General features: G+C 34.4%; 2 protein-coding genes and 2 long non-coding RNA genes across 5 annotated transcripts; 1 reads left to right on the top strand and 3 right to left on the bottom strand.

Annotated features, from left to right (window-relative positions):
* Positions 1 to 2256: 2256 nt before the first annotated feature.
* LOC116127671 (ankyrin repeat-containing protein NPR4-like) lies at positions 2257 to 4047 on the bottom strand. The gene is made up of 2 exons (XM_031413303.1): positions 3880 to 4047; positions 2257 to 2799 (listed from the first exon to the last, which is right to left on the bottom strand). The coding sequence occupies exons 1-2, from the start codon at positions 4045 to 4047 to the stop codon at positions 2257 to 2259; spliced, it is 711 nt and encodes a 236-aa protein (XP_031269163.1).
* Positions 4048 to 4119: 72 nt separating this feature from the next.
* Positions 4120 to 4346, bottom strand: LOC116127679. The gene is made up of 2 exons (XR_004127629.1): positions 4263 to 4346; positions 4120 to 4162 (listed from the first exon to the last, which is right to left on the bottom strand). It is a non-coding gene; the product is annotated as an uncharacterized LOC116127679 (long non-coding RNA).
* Positions 4347 to 6080: 1734 nt separating this feature from the next.
* Positions 6081 to 6632, top strand: LOC116127670. Its single transcript, XM_031413302.1, has one exon. It carries the CDS (start codon positions 6081 to 6083, stop codon positions 6630 to 6632), a length of 552 nt encoding a protein of 183 aa, XP_031269162.1.
* Positions 6633 to 10481: 3849 nt separating this feature from the next.
* On the bottom strand, positions 10482 to 14277 carry LOC116127694. 2 transcript variants are annotated; one of them, XR_004127632.1, is made up of 8 exons: positions 14186 to 14277; positions 13958 to 14056; positions 13683 to 13751; positions 13042 to 13531; positions 12675 to 12762; positions 12089 to 12565; positions 11555 to 11725; positions 10482 to 11464 (listed from the first exon to the last, which is right to left on the bottom strand). It is a non-coding gene; the product is annotated as an uncharacterized LOC116127694 (long non-coding RNA). The 2 variants fall into 2 exon arrangements; XR_004127633.1 differs by having other exon boundaries at positions 13958 to 14076; positions 14186 to 14265.
* Positions 14278 to 16053: the final 1776 nt, after the last annotated feature.

Genomic DNA, 16053 nt, shown 5'->3' with positions numbered 1-16053 from the left:
GGATCACTTCTTTGTCAAATTCCAACTCAAAACTCTCAAAAATCCCTTGGAAAATTGAGTGAGGAATTGAGAGAAAATGAGTAATGAAGAGGCGGTGGAAATGGGTGAAAAATGATTGGGTTTAGAGAACTCAACCCTTATTAGCTCATATAATATACACTCTTTCCCATTTTGCCCTTACTCTTTCTTGAAATGTTCACCTTTATCCTTTAATTCTTTACAAACTCACCCCATTTTACACTATTCTCCATGAAATTTCCTTACATTTTACTCCCCACTTTTCCTGCTAATTAGGGGTAGAAATGTCATTTTACCCCTATGGAGAATTCTCTAGAAACCTCAAGGAACTTTTCTGTCGTCCCGTCGCCATGGCGAAGAACTTTCTGTCATCCCGACGAAACAATCTAGAACCGACACCGCCAACATAAAACCAACATCGCTGCGACGAAGCTTCTCCCAAATCTGCCAAGTCTTGATCAATTCCAGGGTAAACACTTAACCAAACCCAAAACATAAACTCAACCAAGGGCCAACCAAACAACATGAACAATATACAAACTCATGTAGGAGCAATTCAGTAACCCTTTAGGCCATACCATAAACAATGGCTACGTATCTCAAGTGGGGTGTTACATGAGTAGCATCGGTACCTACAAATGGATATGTCCAACATGACCAAGAAGGAGAAATGTGAGATAGATCTGCTTCAATGGTGGAACAAAATCAAAGTCAATTTGCCATTGTAGCCCAAATGGCATGTGCTAGTTTCGACAATTGCATCCGAGTCAACATTCTTAATTAGTGGCCGCATTGTTAAAGACAGAAGATGTTCGTTAACCAATGAGATGGTTGAAGTCATAACATGTTTACGGGATTGAACTCATGTAGATAGAAGACTACAACAACATCTTGAAGATCCTAAACTACTCAACATCTTTGAAAACACAGATTTGGATGATGTAAATTAATTTAATAAAACAAATTTATTTAATTGTTTATTTGTGAAGTGTGATTGTGTGATTGTGTGAATATTATATTTATGTTAAATTTAAATTATCTCTTTAAAGTTTAAATTAAAAACACCCTAAATTTATAACTTATTAACCATTCATTTATATTTATTTACTAATTAATTAACCAATTTATAAATCACCCCCTAAAGGCTACGTTTGGTACACTTTTCTCACCCTATCCTATTTTACTATCCTATGCTAAAAAATGAAAAATGTATTTATTTTAATATTCTTCAAAATCTATTCCTATCTTATTCAACTCAAAACATTTAATAATTACCTTTCACAATAAAAGTTTATAAATTAACAAAAACACCCCCGCCCACCCAAGCCAGTATCACCTGCAAGTAGCCATTGCCACTGCCACTGCCACCGCTAGTCGCCGGCGTTGGAATGACACACGGCCGATTGGATTTGACCGAACTTGCTTCAGTCAGATTTATAGCCAGAGATCTAGCCATTGGCGACATCCATATCTTGACTGTTAACGATGGCCAAAAATCTGGCCATAGATCTAGCCTTTTTCGACTAGATCCATGATGGATCTGGTCGACAAAGGCAAGATTGACACACGATAGGCCATATCCAACTGATTGTGCACTATTTTGACGACTAACGACCACCGTTTAAAGGTGGTGGCCGGTTNATATGAGAGTTTAGGGCCAATTTATAGAAAAAAATGGGGAAAGAAAATGACGAAAAAGACCCCTCCAACGGCTATAAAATGGCTATATTTTAAGGGTAAAAGTGTAATTTAAAAAACTAAATTAATTTTGCATTTTTAAAAAAAATTTTTTTTTGCCCATCCCGGCGGGTTGGCTGTTGCCAACCCGCCCACAACCCGCCGGGTTGCGGTCCTCCTGCAGAGAGGACAAAATAGCAACCCGCGGGCCAGCGGGTTGCCTTTTTGCAACCCGGCCCGCCCGGGGGTTGCTGGCGGTTGGGCTCAACCCGGCCCGCCATTAAGGAGGGCCGGGCTCAACCCTCTTTTTACCGGGCCGGGTTAGGGTTGACCCGCCTAACCCGGCCCATTTTTTCCACCTCTAATTGTGACTGCATATATAGAAAGATAATTCAATCACAAAAAGTAGAACAAACTTATATTATATACTCTGTTCTTTCAAGAAACTAATGTTATATTCAAAACTAGCTGCAATTTAGGGTCCACTGTACTGTTGCCTTCCACTTTTTAAGGTTCCATGGTTTCTCTTCGCCGTCGTCATCAGCATCGAAAAGGGAGAGTTTACTTGTCTTGGAAATGCACTACATCATAAAGAAGTCGCCACTGTTGGTTGGTGAACAAAATGACAGGCAAGGAAGCAATCATGCTAACAAGAATAGGAATCCAAATCTCTCCATCTTTGAAGACAATGAAAATAGTTGCACAAAACACTACCATCATTGCTGCTATTGACAAGAAAAGTTTTGAGAATCCAACAACCAACTTTCTAGGCATCACATAATGAAAATCTTCATCTTCATATCGGTCAGTGAGAATGGATAAGAATGTTAGTACAGAGCAAGATGATGATACCAGCCATATTGCATTAGATATGACAAAAATTCTAAAGGAAAGTTTCTGAATGAAGTTAGGAGTACCCGTCTCTTCTTTGGTGCCAGGCATTGTAAAAGCTGCAGGAAAAACCAAGATGGAAATAAGTGTTGCTACAACCATGCATGAAGTTGCAGTGTCCTTCATCCACTTTTCCTCTACATCCTTTAAAGTTGTGGTCTTCTCATATAATATATCTCTAGGAGTTTTCCCACTTGCATTTTTAGCTTTTGCCTACTTTGGATCCACAATCTGACTCACTTCATACATTTTTGATATAAAAATCTTATTCAAGAAACAAATTTGTTTTCTATGCACAAAACAAAACTGCAAATATTTACCTTAAATGCTGCAAGTGGAGAGCTATTCCTGATACATTATTGAGCTGTTCTAGCAGTGGCATCATTCTAAGGCAAATGTAAGATATTGTTTTCTTCAACATCTTTGATCTCAAGTATTGATTTCTTAAACGTTGGACCCACATCGTCAATGAGTATTTTGACGATTCAAAATAGCAGCGTGAAATATGCTATAATTATTTTGGTCAACGGGACCTGCCCCCACGACCCCCGCTCACTCATCGGACAGCGAGACTCTTGAATGCGTCTGCTTAACCCATTAATGTTGAAATAGTTGACAATTCTAACAAAAGTCTTATTTTAGTCTTGATTGATTTTCTGTGAGTTGCCCTTTTTTTGTCTAAATTCTCTCTTCTTCTCTTCGACGATTAAGAATTGTCTCATAACCAAATTATTTTAATAATGACAACAACAGGGTAAGTAAATACTTGATAAAATAAAATACTTACTTAAAGACAATTCTCTTAAACAAGTTAATAAATTCTTAAAAGAAATAGAAATGAAAAGTAATTTTTATTAATATATATAATCTTCTTAACAAACATCCATGCATTCCCAACCCATACATTTCCAACACTCAGTATGTCCCAACAGAAATTAAAACATATTACCTTCATAAACTTATTAGGCTTCCTTTTTTTTCCCTTTGTCATCCAAAATAGAACCTATTTTATAGGTTGAGCGCACTACATCAAACAGGAGTCGCCACTTTATCTTGGCGAAGTGGATGACTGGTAAAGCAGCACTCACACATAGTAGAATACGAACCCAAATTTTTCAACTTTGAAGACAATGAAAATGGTTGTACAAAAAACCACCATCATTGCTGCTATTGATAGCAAAAGTGTCAACAGTCCAAGCACCAACTTTTTGGCAACTCCAAAAGAAAATCTTTTTTCGCATATCGGGAAGTGTGGATAGCTAAGAAGATTAGAAGGCAGTAAACGGATAATACCAGAGATATTGCATCTGCAAGGACAAAAATTCTGAAAAAAAGGTTATTGGCAAAAAGAGGCATTCCTGACTCTTCATTGGTGCCACCTGGTACTGTGAAAACTGCAGCAAAAACCACAGTGACAATAAGTGTTGCCACAATCATGCATGAATTTGCAGTATCCTTCATCCATTGCCCCCCTTTTCCTTCAATTGCTCGTGCTCCTTTCAAATAAAGCTTTTGGAGTTTTCTTCCTTTTTATTTTTTCATGAGCTTTCGATGGATCCACGATGTTACTCACTTCCTATATTTAATAATATTAAACATGAAACATCTTATCAACAAACAGAAGAAAAACTTTATTTACTACACAAAATTGAAAAAAGAGTGGTGTAAAAATTTACCTCAAACCACATCAACTCTTGCTGTAGCTGCAGAGCTACTCCACAAATAGCATCAAGCTGTTCAGGTGGACTCAACTTTCCAGCTAAATGCAAGATATTGTTGTAAGACTTGATGTGGCCACATGCCACAATTATGCAGTTCAAGGTGGTTTAAAAGAGTTATTAACTGCCTCATTTGATCCTTGATGGGAGGTTAAAAGGCAGTTGATGGGAGTTACTTGGTCCTAGCCTAGCCATATAAAAGATATATCTTCTCCATCAAAGACGTATCACGAAAATACAAAGAAAGAATAAAGATTGGAGGCATAGGCTAGAAGACATCTCTCAAATATTCACTCACAAATCATTCAATACACTTGAACAATATGGCTGGAGGTAAGTGATTAATTCCGCATTATATTACATACGTAATATTCTACATTTTGGTATCAGAGCCAGGTTCTTGCTTATTGTTCAGTGTTAAGAGTGATGAAGTATGCTGTAATTTTATTATGTTTTTTATTCTATTTTGATTCTCTCATATTCATGTTTGGGAATTTTGTTTGGTTAAATTGGTTAGAAAATTAAATTCCCTGTGAAATTATGAGAAAAAGGGCTTTTGAATCGTCTAAAACGAAGTTAAATTGACTGAGTTATGGTATTTTAAATTTTCGGGTTCGAAGTGGGTTGTTTCTGGTCGGGTATCCGGTTGCAGACCCGGCTGAAGGTTGAAGACGACTGGGCCTCAAGATATGACAAGTCGTTTTTCTTAATTTTTGGAAACGACATGTCGTTATTTAAATTATTTTAAAAAAAAAAAATTTTACGCCTGGGACTCGAACCTGGAATCAGGTGGTTAAGAGTTTTTTTTGACTCACTGAACCACACAGGCCGATTTACGCGCTTGCCATTTTGTTTGATTAAATTTAATTTATTGTATTCTGCAAAGAATGCTTTTAATTCAGTCATGTTAATTGTTAAAAGCAATACTCTGTTGCCGTGGATTGAACCCAGATCTCTTAAATGGGAGTTAAATGTCTTGACCACTGGGCTACATTACTTCTTGTGATGTGTTCTGGAATTTTAAAATTTTTGTAGTCTGTTTTGAATTTTTCAGTTAGTTGCATTAAAACTGTTTCTGATATTACTATATATGTGCTGAATTAAATTTTCTGTGCATATTTGATATGATCAACGTGAGTTTAAGTTGATATTATTATTATTGCCATATTGAAGAAGTGAATATTGTAATGTTTTAGGAGTAGCCAAAGCATCCTAAGGCATGTTAATAATCACATAAATAATTTTTGTTTAAATTCGTAAGGCTTTATGGCATGTAAATTTTAGAGATAATTGCCCCGCCCCAAAGGGAGGTAATTACCTTAGTACATAATTAGAGCAAGACACTGAATTAGCATCATGATTAGACTAATCCTAGACCCAAAGGTATGGATTAGTTTATGAGTGATATATGTTCGTTAGTCTTATTAATAGTGTAAATTCAATGCAAGTTAGCAACCTCTGCCCAAAGGAAGTTTGAATTTATAATTTGAATTTGACATTGGTTGATTCAAATATAAAGTATGTTTACAATAGCATGACATGATTTTAATTCTTGGTTATTGCAGCTGTTTCACTATTTTTGCTAATAATTCTCTCAGTTCCAATGTTAAATGGTGAGAACTTTTCTGATTGGAAAGAAAAGATAATGTTGGTACTTGGGTGTATGGATATTGATTTGGCGTTTCGTATGGACGAACCACCAGTCCCTACGGATGAAATACGCCCTCTGAAAAGGTCCTCTATGAAAAGTGGGAGCGATCAAATCGCTTAAGCTTAATGCAGATAAAGACCCACATAAGTAAACTCATTAGGGGTTCCATTCCTGAGTGCACTAAGGTGACAGATTTCATGAAAGCACTTGAAGCACAATTTGTGACATCTGATAAGGCATTAGCTAGCACCTTAATGAAGAAACTTTCTAGCATGAAGTTTGATAACTCTAAGGGTGTGCGTGAACATATTATGGAAATGCGGGATATAGCTTCTCAACTTAAGTCCCTTAAGATTGAATTTTCTGAGTCATTTCTTGTCACTTTCATTCTCAACTCTCTTCCTAATGAGTATGGACCTTTCAAAATCTCATATAACACACATAAAGAAGATTGGTCTATTAATGAACTCTTAGTAATGTGTGTACAAGAGGAAGAAAGGTTGAAGAATGAGAATTTGGAAAGTGCTCATTTAGCAGCACATTTCAAAGGAAAGGGAAAGAAAGGCAAAGGTGTCTTAAAATTCAAGAAGAAGGGTAAAGCACATGGTAATCCTAGTGGTTACAAAATTTCGTGTTCTTCTGCAAGAAAAAGGGAACACATGAAGAAGAATGCTTGAAATACAAGAATTGGCTTGAGAAGAAAGGTATATTTCTTTCATATGTATGTCATGAATCTTATTTTGTTGATGCTCCTAATGATACTGGTGGATTGATTCGGGTTGTACAATTCACATTTCCACTACCATGCAGGGCTTCCTAAACCTGAGGAAACCAGTGGGGAATGAACAAAGCATCTATTCAGGCAATCGGATGCGTTCTGAAGTGGAAGCTGTGGGGACTTTTAGACTTGTTCTAAATTCTAATATGTATTGGATCTTGATAATACTTTTTATATTCCATCGTTTTCTAGAAATTTAGTTTCAGTATCCAGACTGGTGAAACTTGGTTATGTATTTACTTTTAGTAATTCAATTTTTGAAATTCTAAAAGACCATGTTACTGTTGGATATGGAAAATTACTTGATGGTTTGTATAGTTTGATCTAGATCCTGCATTTGAGCATAGTCTTATGACGTGCATGAGGGAATGGCAGCAACGTTGTATCATTAAGAGGATTCCTCTAAGTTGTGGCATAAGAGATTGGGACATATCTCTATACAAAGAGTTAAGAGGTTGGTGGATGATGGAGTTTTACAAACTCTTGACTTCACTAATTTCGATACTTGTATTGGTTGTATAAAGGGAAAGACAACTAATAGAGCTACGAAAGGAGCTAGAAGAAGTACTAATAAATTAGAGATCATACATACAGATATATGGGACCCTCTCCTATACCTAGTCTAAATGGACAGAGATTTTATCTCTTTCATAGATGACCATACTAGATACATGTATCTTTACTTTTTGTTTGATAAATCAGAGGCTATAAATGCCTTTAGGTATTCAAAGCAGAGGTAGAGAAACAAAGTGAAAAGAAATAAAGGTTGTAAGGTCAGATAGGGGTGGAGAATATTATGGACGATATACAGAAAAGGGTCAAATGCCAGGTCCATTTGCAAAATTTCTTCGAGAAGAGGGTATTGTTGCACAATACACCATGCCAGGAACACCGCAACAAAATGGTGTGGTAGAAAGAAGGAATCGTACTCTTATGACATGGTAAGAAGTATGCGTAGTACCTCTAATCTTCCATTAAAGTTTTGGAGTGAGGCGTTAAAGACAGCAGTATATGTCTTAAATCGGGTTCCATCAAAAGCAGTTCCTAAAACTCCTTTTGAATTATGGGTTGGTTGGAAACCTAGTTTAAGGCATTTACACATTTGGGTTGTCCCGCAGAAGTAAAGGTTTATAATCCAAATGTTAAGAAATTGGACCCGAACTGTTAGTGGATATTTCATTGGTTATCCAATGAAGTCTAAAGGGTTCAGATTCTTTTGTCCTTTTCACGCACCTATGATTGTCAAAGCTAGAAACGCAAAATTCCTTGAAGATCTTGAATTTAGTGGGAGTGACATTCCTCATAAAGTACAGTTTGAGGAAATTAAGGAACCGAGTTCATCTTTTCAAGATAATCAATTGATATTGTTCAAAATGATTCAGTTAATTTAGAAGATCAATTGACTCAAGATGAACAAATTCCTAATCAGTCGCATCATGAGGATTCAACTAATAATGATACTGTTGTCCAAAATCAAATATTATGGATGAAACAGTTAAATTAGAAGATCTTCAAGAGTAAGGAAACCAGCGATTTCTAATGATTATATGTATACCTTCAAGATACTGATTTTGATGATCAGTTAAATGAAGATCCCACTTCATTTTCACAAGCCATGGATGGAGAAAAATCCCTCCTTTGGTATAATGCCATGAAAGAAGAAATGGAATCAATGGCCAAAAACCAAGTTTGGGCACTCGTCGAATTACCACCAGGAGCAACAACCATTGGTTGTAAATGGGTCTATAAGACCAAAGAGATGCTTATGGTAATATCGAACGATATAAAGCAAGATTGGTGGCCAAGGGTTTCACACAAAAGGAAGGCATTGATTACAATGAAACCTTTTCTCCAGTTTCAAAGAAAGATTCGTTAAGAATCATCATGGCATTAGTAGCTCATTTTGACATGGAGTTACATCAAATGGATGTGAAAACAGCCTTCTAAATGGAGATCTTATGAGGAGGTATACATGAAACAGCCAGAAGGTTTCTGTAATGAGGATAAGCTAGTATGCAAGTTGAATAGATCCATTTATGGACTTAAGCAAGCATCTCATCAGTGGTACACAAGTTTCATAATGTTATTTTTCATTTGGTTTCATTGAGAATATTGTGGACCAATGTGTTTATCTTAAAACCAGTGGGAGCAAGTTTATCTTTTAATTCTATATGTGGATGATATTTTTTACTTGCAAGCAGTGATTTGGGTCTATCATGACACCAAAAGATTTCTTCTCAAAATTTTGAGATGAAGGATATGGGTGAAGCCTCTTATGTCATTGGCATAAGATTCACAGAGATAGATCTAGAAGGTTTTTAGGTTTATCTCAAAAGACTTACATCGAAAAGATTTTGGAAAGTTTTCGGATGCAAAATTGTTCACCATCACCAGCTCCTATTGTTAAAGGAGATAAATTCAGTTTGGAACAATGTCCAAATAACTCATTGGAGTTCAAGGAGATGAATAAAATACCTTATGCTTCAGCGGTGGGGAAACTCATGTATGCTCAAGTTTGTACCAGACCTGACATAGGGTATGCAGTAGGAATGTTGGGTAGATATCAAAGTAACCCAGGCCTTGAACATTGGAAAGCTGCCAAGAAAGTTATGCGTTATTTACAAGGAACCAAGGATTACATGCTTACATACAAACACTCTATCTTTGGAGGTGATTGGGTATACAGATTCTGATTTTGGTGGATGTAAAGATACTAAGAAGTCTACTTCTGGATATATTTATCTTGCTAACGGTGCTTTATCTTGGAAAAGCACTAAGCAAAATATATGCAACATCCCAATGGAAGCAGAATTCATTGCGTGTTATGAGGCTACATCACAAGCTTTATGGTTGAGAAACTTTATATCTAGTTTAAGAGTTATCGACTATATTGCAAGGCCATTAAAGATTTATTGTGATAACTCAGCTGCCGTTTTCTTCTCAAAGAATAACAAAGTAGTAGTCGCAGCAAACATATAGATATAAAATATCTTTCAGTTAGAGGTCATGTTAAGAGCAAAAGGTGGATATCCAACACATCGGTACAGAATTAATGGTCGCCGATCCCATGACCAAAGGATTGCCGGTTAAAGTATTTAAGGATCATGTGGATCGTATGGGGCTAGTTAGTTCATTTGATGTATAAGTTAACTTTTACATTTGTATCTATGACCTTATTCGATATTTTGACTATACTGTTATCTATTACATTTTTTGTGCACATAAGTTAAATGTCAAATAAAGTGGACCACGAATGACTTATAGGAAGTTCATTCATAAATTTAAGAAACTCATAAAGTACTTATATAAATATCATGCATTGTAATAGATGGAAGGGAGTGTTGATTTAAAGGATATGACCGCCATCATTCATGTATTGAGCTTTTATGTAAGTAATGCTTGCTATAACTCATATTATGGCCTATTCGGATTAATCACCTATATAGTATTTTCCAAATTGCGGCATGAGGCCAGTGGAGAATGTAAGACTGATGTGGCCACATGCCACAATATGCAGTTCAAGGTGGTTTAAAAGAGTTATTAACTGCCTCATTTGATCTTTGATGGGAGGTTAAAAGGCAGTTGATGGGAGTTACTTGGTCCCTAGCCTAGCCATATATAATTTATCTTCTCCATCAAAGACATATCAAATACACAAAGAAAGAATAAGATTTGGAGGCATAGGCTAGAGACATCTCTCAAATATTCACTCACAAATCATTCAATACACTTGAACAATATGGCTGGAGGTAAGTGATTAAATTCCGCATTATATTACATACGTAATATTCTACAATTGTTTCCTTCATCATCTTTATAGTTAAGTATTTGTTTCTCAAATGATGGAGGTACACCGTTTAGCAGTTTGAAGATATCCTTCTGACGTTTCAAAATAGCATTGGAAAATATTAAGCCAGATGTATTTGTATCTCACTTAGCTTTGCAATTCATGAACTCTGAATAATTACAAATAATCAAGCTTAAAAATTCAATGTTTTCGTGTCTGACAGCATCATGTATTACTCCATTCATCCAGTCGTCACGACAATCTACTTTGTCCAGAAGGAGTTTGAGTAGTTCAAGTGCTTCTTTGGGCAGTTTTTCATGGGGCAATGTGATGATGATGTGGCTTGAAATTGCCACGGTGGAGTCAACTTCAGTCAAAGGAAATGAATTTAAGTTTAAGCTGATGCGGTGTCGTTTTGGATATCAAAGATAAGTGCCCTTATTGCTGCACACGCATCTCATTTCGTTGCAACAAACTCACAGCTCACCGCTTTTCTTTTCCTGGTTCCTTCTCAACTCTAACGACAGAAGATTCCAGTGCTCCTCTGCTCTAACAAACTACAGATCTTTCTAGACAGCTGGAAGATGATCAATGGGGTCTTGATGTGTATAAATTTCTGACCATTTTGTGCGAATACAGAGGGTGTAGAGAGAGGGCTGAAACGGGTGTGTTCTTTCTTGTTATTCTTTGATTGTTTACTCTTTGTAACCTTTGGTTCTCTTAATTAATGAAATATCCTATAGTGTGCCTTGAAGAGTGGATGTAGGCTTCCTTAGCCGAACCACTATAAATCCCCTGTGTCAATTGTTTTTCTGTTTTGTTTCATGCTTTACTTAATCTTTGATTCTATTGCTTGATAAGATTGTGTTTGCTCACTGATTGATTTGATTAGCATAGTTGAGAGCCCTAATTAGTCACTACAGGCAACTTCTCTATGTCAGAAACTGCAAATTTTATAAGGTCAACAGAGGTTTAAATGGAAACGGGAATTTAGATAATAAATCAAAAAGTGTTAAAGGATTAGAAATACTGACATTTGTTGAAGCATCTCTTGACAAGTCCTTCCTGATTTTGATTGGACAAGTCATGAGACATCAAAGGTGTTCGAGCCAAGACATGCAAAACTGTTTCCTTTCCCGTCCTCCCGTTCAATAAATTAACATTGACTAAAATTGGGTATTTCTTTAGCAAATCCATCGCAAAACCTAGGAAAAAACAACCAATATCAAGAAGTCATTTGTGATATCGTTGAAGGCTAAGGTTATTCTATTATTGATTAATTGAATATATGATGTATTCAATTTCAAAAGATACGTATCCTATAACATACTTAAAATAATTTAATTAAAAATTTAATATTAAAAACATATTTTAGCAAAAAATTAGTTGGTTATTATTTTTGTCAAATCTGGTTGCCAATCATGTACATTATGCTTTGTTATATATATAATTTTAACTTATGTTTGGTTTTAATAATTAAATTTTATTAAAACTTGGTTATGGAAAGTAATTTGTTGGGTTTATATAGACATGTCGTTAGTCTACTCATATGTGTAAAGGATGCTTACCAAACCAATCAGCTCTATTAATTAGATGGGGAAGCAAATCCTTGCAATCCTCTTGTGTTAATTCATGTTCACTGACACCATAAAGGAATTTCACCGTCTCTTTGTGGCCCTGCTGAGCTGCCGTGTGAATTGGTAACATGCCATCATCTCCGCGGATATTTGGCAACTTTTTATTTTTATTGAACATTGCCTTGGCACATTTCCACCTTCCACATTTTGAAGCAAGAAAAAAAGCAGTATTGCCATCGCCATTTTTAATAGCCAATTGTTCTACTGTCATATAATTCATCAGTCTTTTGATAAACATATAGGAACCTGCTACAGCTGCGATGTGGAGAGCAATATCCTCCTTATCTCATATAATATCAGTTGCATATTTTGAATTTTTCTCTCGATCTTTCTCAAAAAACAGATAAGCCGTGTACCACTCATTCTTCAATGCAGCTCTATATAGTTTTCCATGTATCTCATGTTCATCTGTAAAGGTAAAATTATTAACAAAAAGTTTTATACAATATTAAAATAAATTCATTCAAACTGGTTTTGATGTAAAATGATAGATGGAGTAATTAAAAAAGTTCTATACCTGACTCTTCTTGAGGAGGTTTTATCACATGCTCGTCATTTTTTTTCATGTAACACATTTTCGGGTGCATTATCAACCCTCGCTTCCCCTGTAAGAAATTTCATGTATTTAATTTATAAGACTAACTTTTCCGAGGAAACTAGACTTTACAACTTTGTGGTTTACAATATTTTAGCATAAATCTATGATTTAAATTTATAAGGTAAAACTATTGTACTACAACAGTATAGTTTTACTCGTTGATTCAATGCATTTTAATGACTTCATTCATATTTCCTGATTTCAACAAATATGTTTTATACTAATAATAATTGAATAAAAAGTATAAAAAAACATAATTTGAATATGAGGAATAGTTCATGCTTACCAAACAAATCTTTTCCATTGGTCAGATCTTGTAATTTTTTCTTGTCCTTTCCTGTCATGTTTTTAGTTACGCTGTGAAGAAACTCCATCATCTTTTCATGGCCATGCTGAGCTGCTATATGAATTGGTAACATCTCCTTGACTCCACCTCCACGGATACCTAGTAATTCTTCATTCTTCTCAACCATAATCTTGGCAAATCCCACCATTCCGGATTCAGCAGCAAGAAAAAAAGCAGTATTGCCATCACCATTTTTAATAGCCAAATCGTCTTTCTGCATAAAATTTACCAGTTTTTTTGACAAACATAGAGGACTCTGCCGTAACTGCAATGTGAAGTGCAGTGTCCTGTTTTTCTGATATCCTAGCTGTTAAATATTTTGAATTTTGCAACGGATCTCCTTTAAAAACTTCCTTATAAGCTGCGTTCCATTCATCTTTCAATGCAGCTTTGTACAATTTTTTAAAGTCTTCATTTATGCTTTGATTATCTGTCAATGTGAAACAAGAACAAGTTTTATGTAAGGAAGCAACTCATTCTACCTAATTCTTTATGTAAATAAATGAAAGGCTGCTCAAAACAATGCATCTGTGAAAGTATAAAATAAAATAAAATAATTGGAAGGTAATATCAATACTTACTAGACAGGTCTTGAGGAAGAGGTGATTTCCCACTGTTATCTTTTTCTTCAGTACAATCATTTCCTGCAGCTGTTGTATCCCTCACTTTTTCATTAATTAACATTTTGTGATATTTCTTATGTGCTTATAATAAATAACTAATGAAATAAATCAATTTACCAAAGCAATTATTTAACAAGTTTAATAATATGAATTAGATTATGCTCAAACATTGGATTATTTATTAAAAAATAAAATAATATAACATGTATTTGTAAGGTAATATTGAATCATACCAGCCTGTTCTTGCAAAGGAGATGTCACAAGCACATCTTTCTTGGCATGTAACTCAACCTCTGGTACGATGTTAATTCTCACTTCATGATTCGACATCCCTACCAGCACATCATATACACTTAAAAGAGAGACACAGAGAAAAATTATCCGAAAATAACGTGAAAATAAAACCAACCCCGCCAGCTAAAGAAGGAAAAATAAAAAAAGAGAACAGGTAAAAGAGTTACCTCTTTGGGTAGTTGGGGTTGGGATGCAATAAGAGAAAAGGCAAATTTGGAAAGAAAGTCGTAAGTGGAGTAGTGTGGAGAGGAAAATTAAGCTTGGACACTAACAAAGAAAAGAGGGCTATGATATTTATAGATGAAGAATGACGTCAAGTCAAGGCACAGTTAAATTTTAATTAAAAATATATATATCTTATTCAACGTGTATCACAAGGTTCAAAACTTTTAGGGTTTTTTGCTTTTTTTAATCTTTCTCTCTCAATACTTGTAAAATATTAAACCATAAATATTACATCATTTTCTAATCAATTTTAAATCATATCTATTACATCACAACTTGCTAACGTAAAGGTTTGTTTTACTAGGAGATTTGCAATTCGTATAATATGTGAATATTAACTTTTAAAGATATCATATAAAAAAAATCATGCTGAAACATATTTATTTGAAATTCTTCACAGATGATATTTGATGCTATATTAAAAAGTTAACTGGACCTTCCAGATAGTTCATGAAAAAAAAAATTAAAAGATTATAAATCATCATACAACACATTTTCTCTTCTTTCCAAGACATTTCTTTCTAATATTTTAAATTAAAAGCATTATTCTAAATCTAGAAGAAGGTCAATTTATTTTACAAGTACTTTATTCTTTATTTTTAATTGGTAAGAGTGTATGTGTCAGTTACGTATATCTTAACTAATTTTCTAGAATTCTGAAACTATCAGTCAGATAAAAACTCTAATGATTATATTTATTAACAGTTTAAAAAAAAATCAAACTTAAAACCTTTTAAATAATACACTTAAAAATTTCCGTCAAATTAACCTTACCACTAAAAATAATTCTCTATCTTCAATTCTCTTCATTTTCAAAATAAAAAATACATATTATTAGATGATATTAAAAGCGTGGGGCTCAGGAAAAGTCACTTGTTATACTTAAAAAAAGGCCTCAAAATCCGGGAACCATTAAGTATAGTACAGATGTGTTTAAAATAGAAGCAGGTAGATGATATTATTGAGAAGTGTGGGGCTAATTAGATAGAAAAATCGTAACACGTGCCCCTCCTCAAATCAATAAGTGGAGACATAAGTCAAACAGTAATACTAGTTTTATAAAGACACATATAAAGAAAGCATATAAAGGTAATCTTCACCTTTGATTTTCATGATTTCTCTCTCTCTCTTTCTTTCTTTTTTTTTTTGTTTTTTTATTTTTTTTTTTTGGATGATATCACTTTATAACCTTCTTTGTATAAGTTTTTGTAAGGATGGCATTTTTCTAAGTCAAAACTAGAAAAACATGTGATGATACTTTCTAAAAGAGAGTAATATGATTTTTAATTAATTTTGGACATCAATAATGCTATTACCTTTAACTATTATCTTAAGTTTTATATTACAGTGGCATGGCTTCACCCCCTCCTTTTGAAACACATAGCTTAAATATTTCTTACGAAACAATCGAGAATATTACGCAATCATGTTGATCATTGATTATGCTTACCGACACAATTTAATATTTGTTTGTTTTAAAATGTGTCTCTAAAAGATCATAAAATATTTACTTATCTACAATGTAATAATATCTATAAAAGACAGAAAAATTATAATTTCTAATAGATGGCAATGTTAAATGTTTTGTCTTCTAATATCTTAATGTGTCTTTTGTGAATCTGAAGAAAAAATATTTTTCCTTATAGTATAAACGATTGAGAGGTAATTAGTTAACTATCAATACTGCATATCCCAAAAAGTAACCCAAAATTCACATAAAAAATTAAATGTTATCTTATTTGATAATATTATGTCATATGGATATGTGTGGAGGCAAGAAACAGCTAGCGAAACACCACGTCAAGTCAAA

This window comes from Pistacia vera, unplaced genomic scaffold, assembly GCF_008641045.1.
Source record: "Pistacia vera cultivar Batoury unplaced genomic scaffold, PisVer_v2 Contig193, whole genome shotgun sequence".
NCBI classification, from domain to species: domain Eukaryota; kingdom Viridiplantae; phylum Streptophyta; class Magnoliopsida; order Sapindales; family Anacardiaceae; genus Pistacia; species Pistacia vera.
This window is presented reverse-complemented; position numbering and strand designations above follow the sequence as displayed.

Excerpts from the sequence above, each read along its gene's own strand:
- LOC116127671 (XM_031413303.1), bottom strand. The coding sequence starts at position 4,047 with ATGAAGGATACTGCAAATTCATGCATGATTGTGGCAACACTTATTGTC. Across the intron at positions 2,800-3,879 it reads TTGCAGATGCAATATCTCTG|GCAAAAGCTAAAAATGCAAG; the intron begins GTATTATCCGTT and ends GATCCAAAGTAG.
- LOC116127670 (XM_031413302.1), top strand. The coding sequence starts at position 6,081 with ATGCAGATAAAGACCCACATAAGTAAACTCATTAGGGGTTCCATTCCT.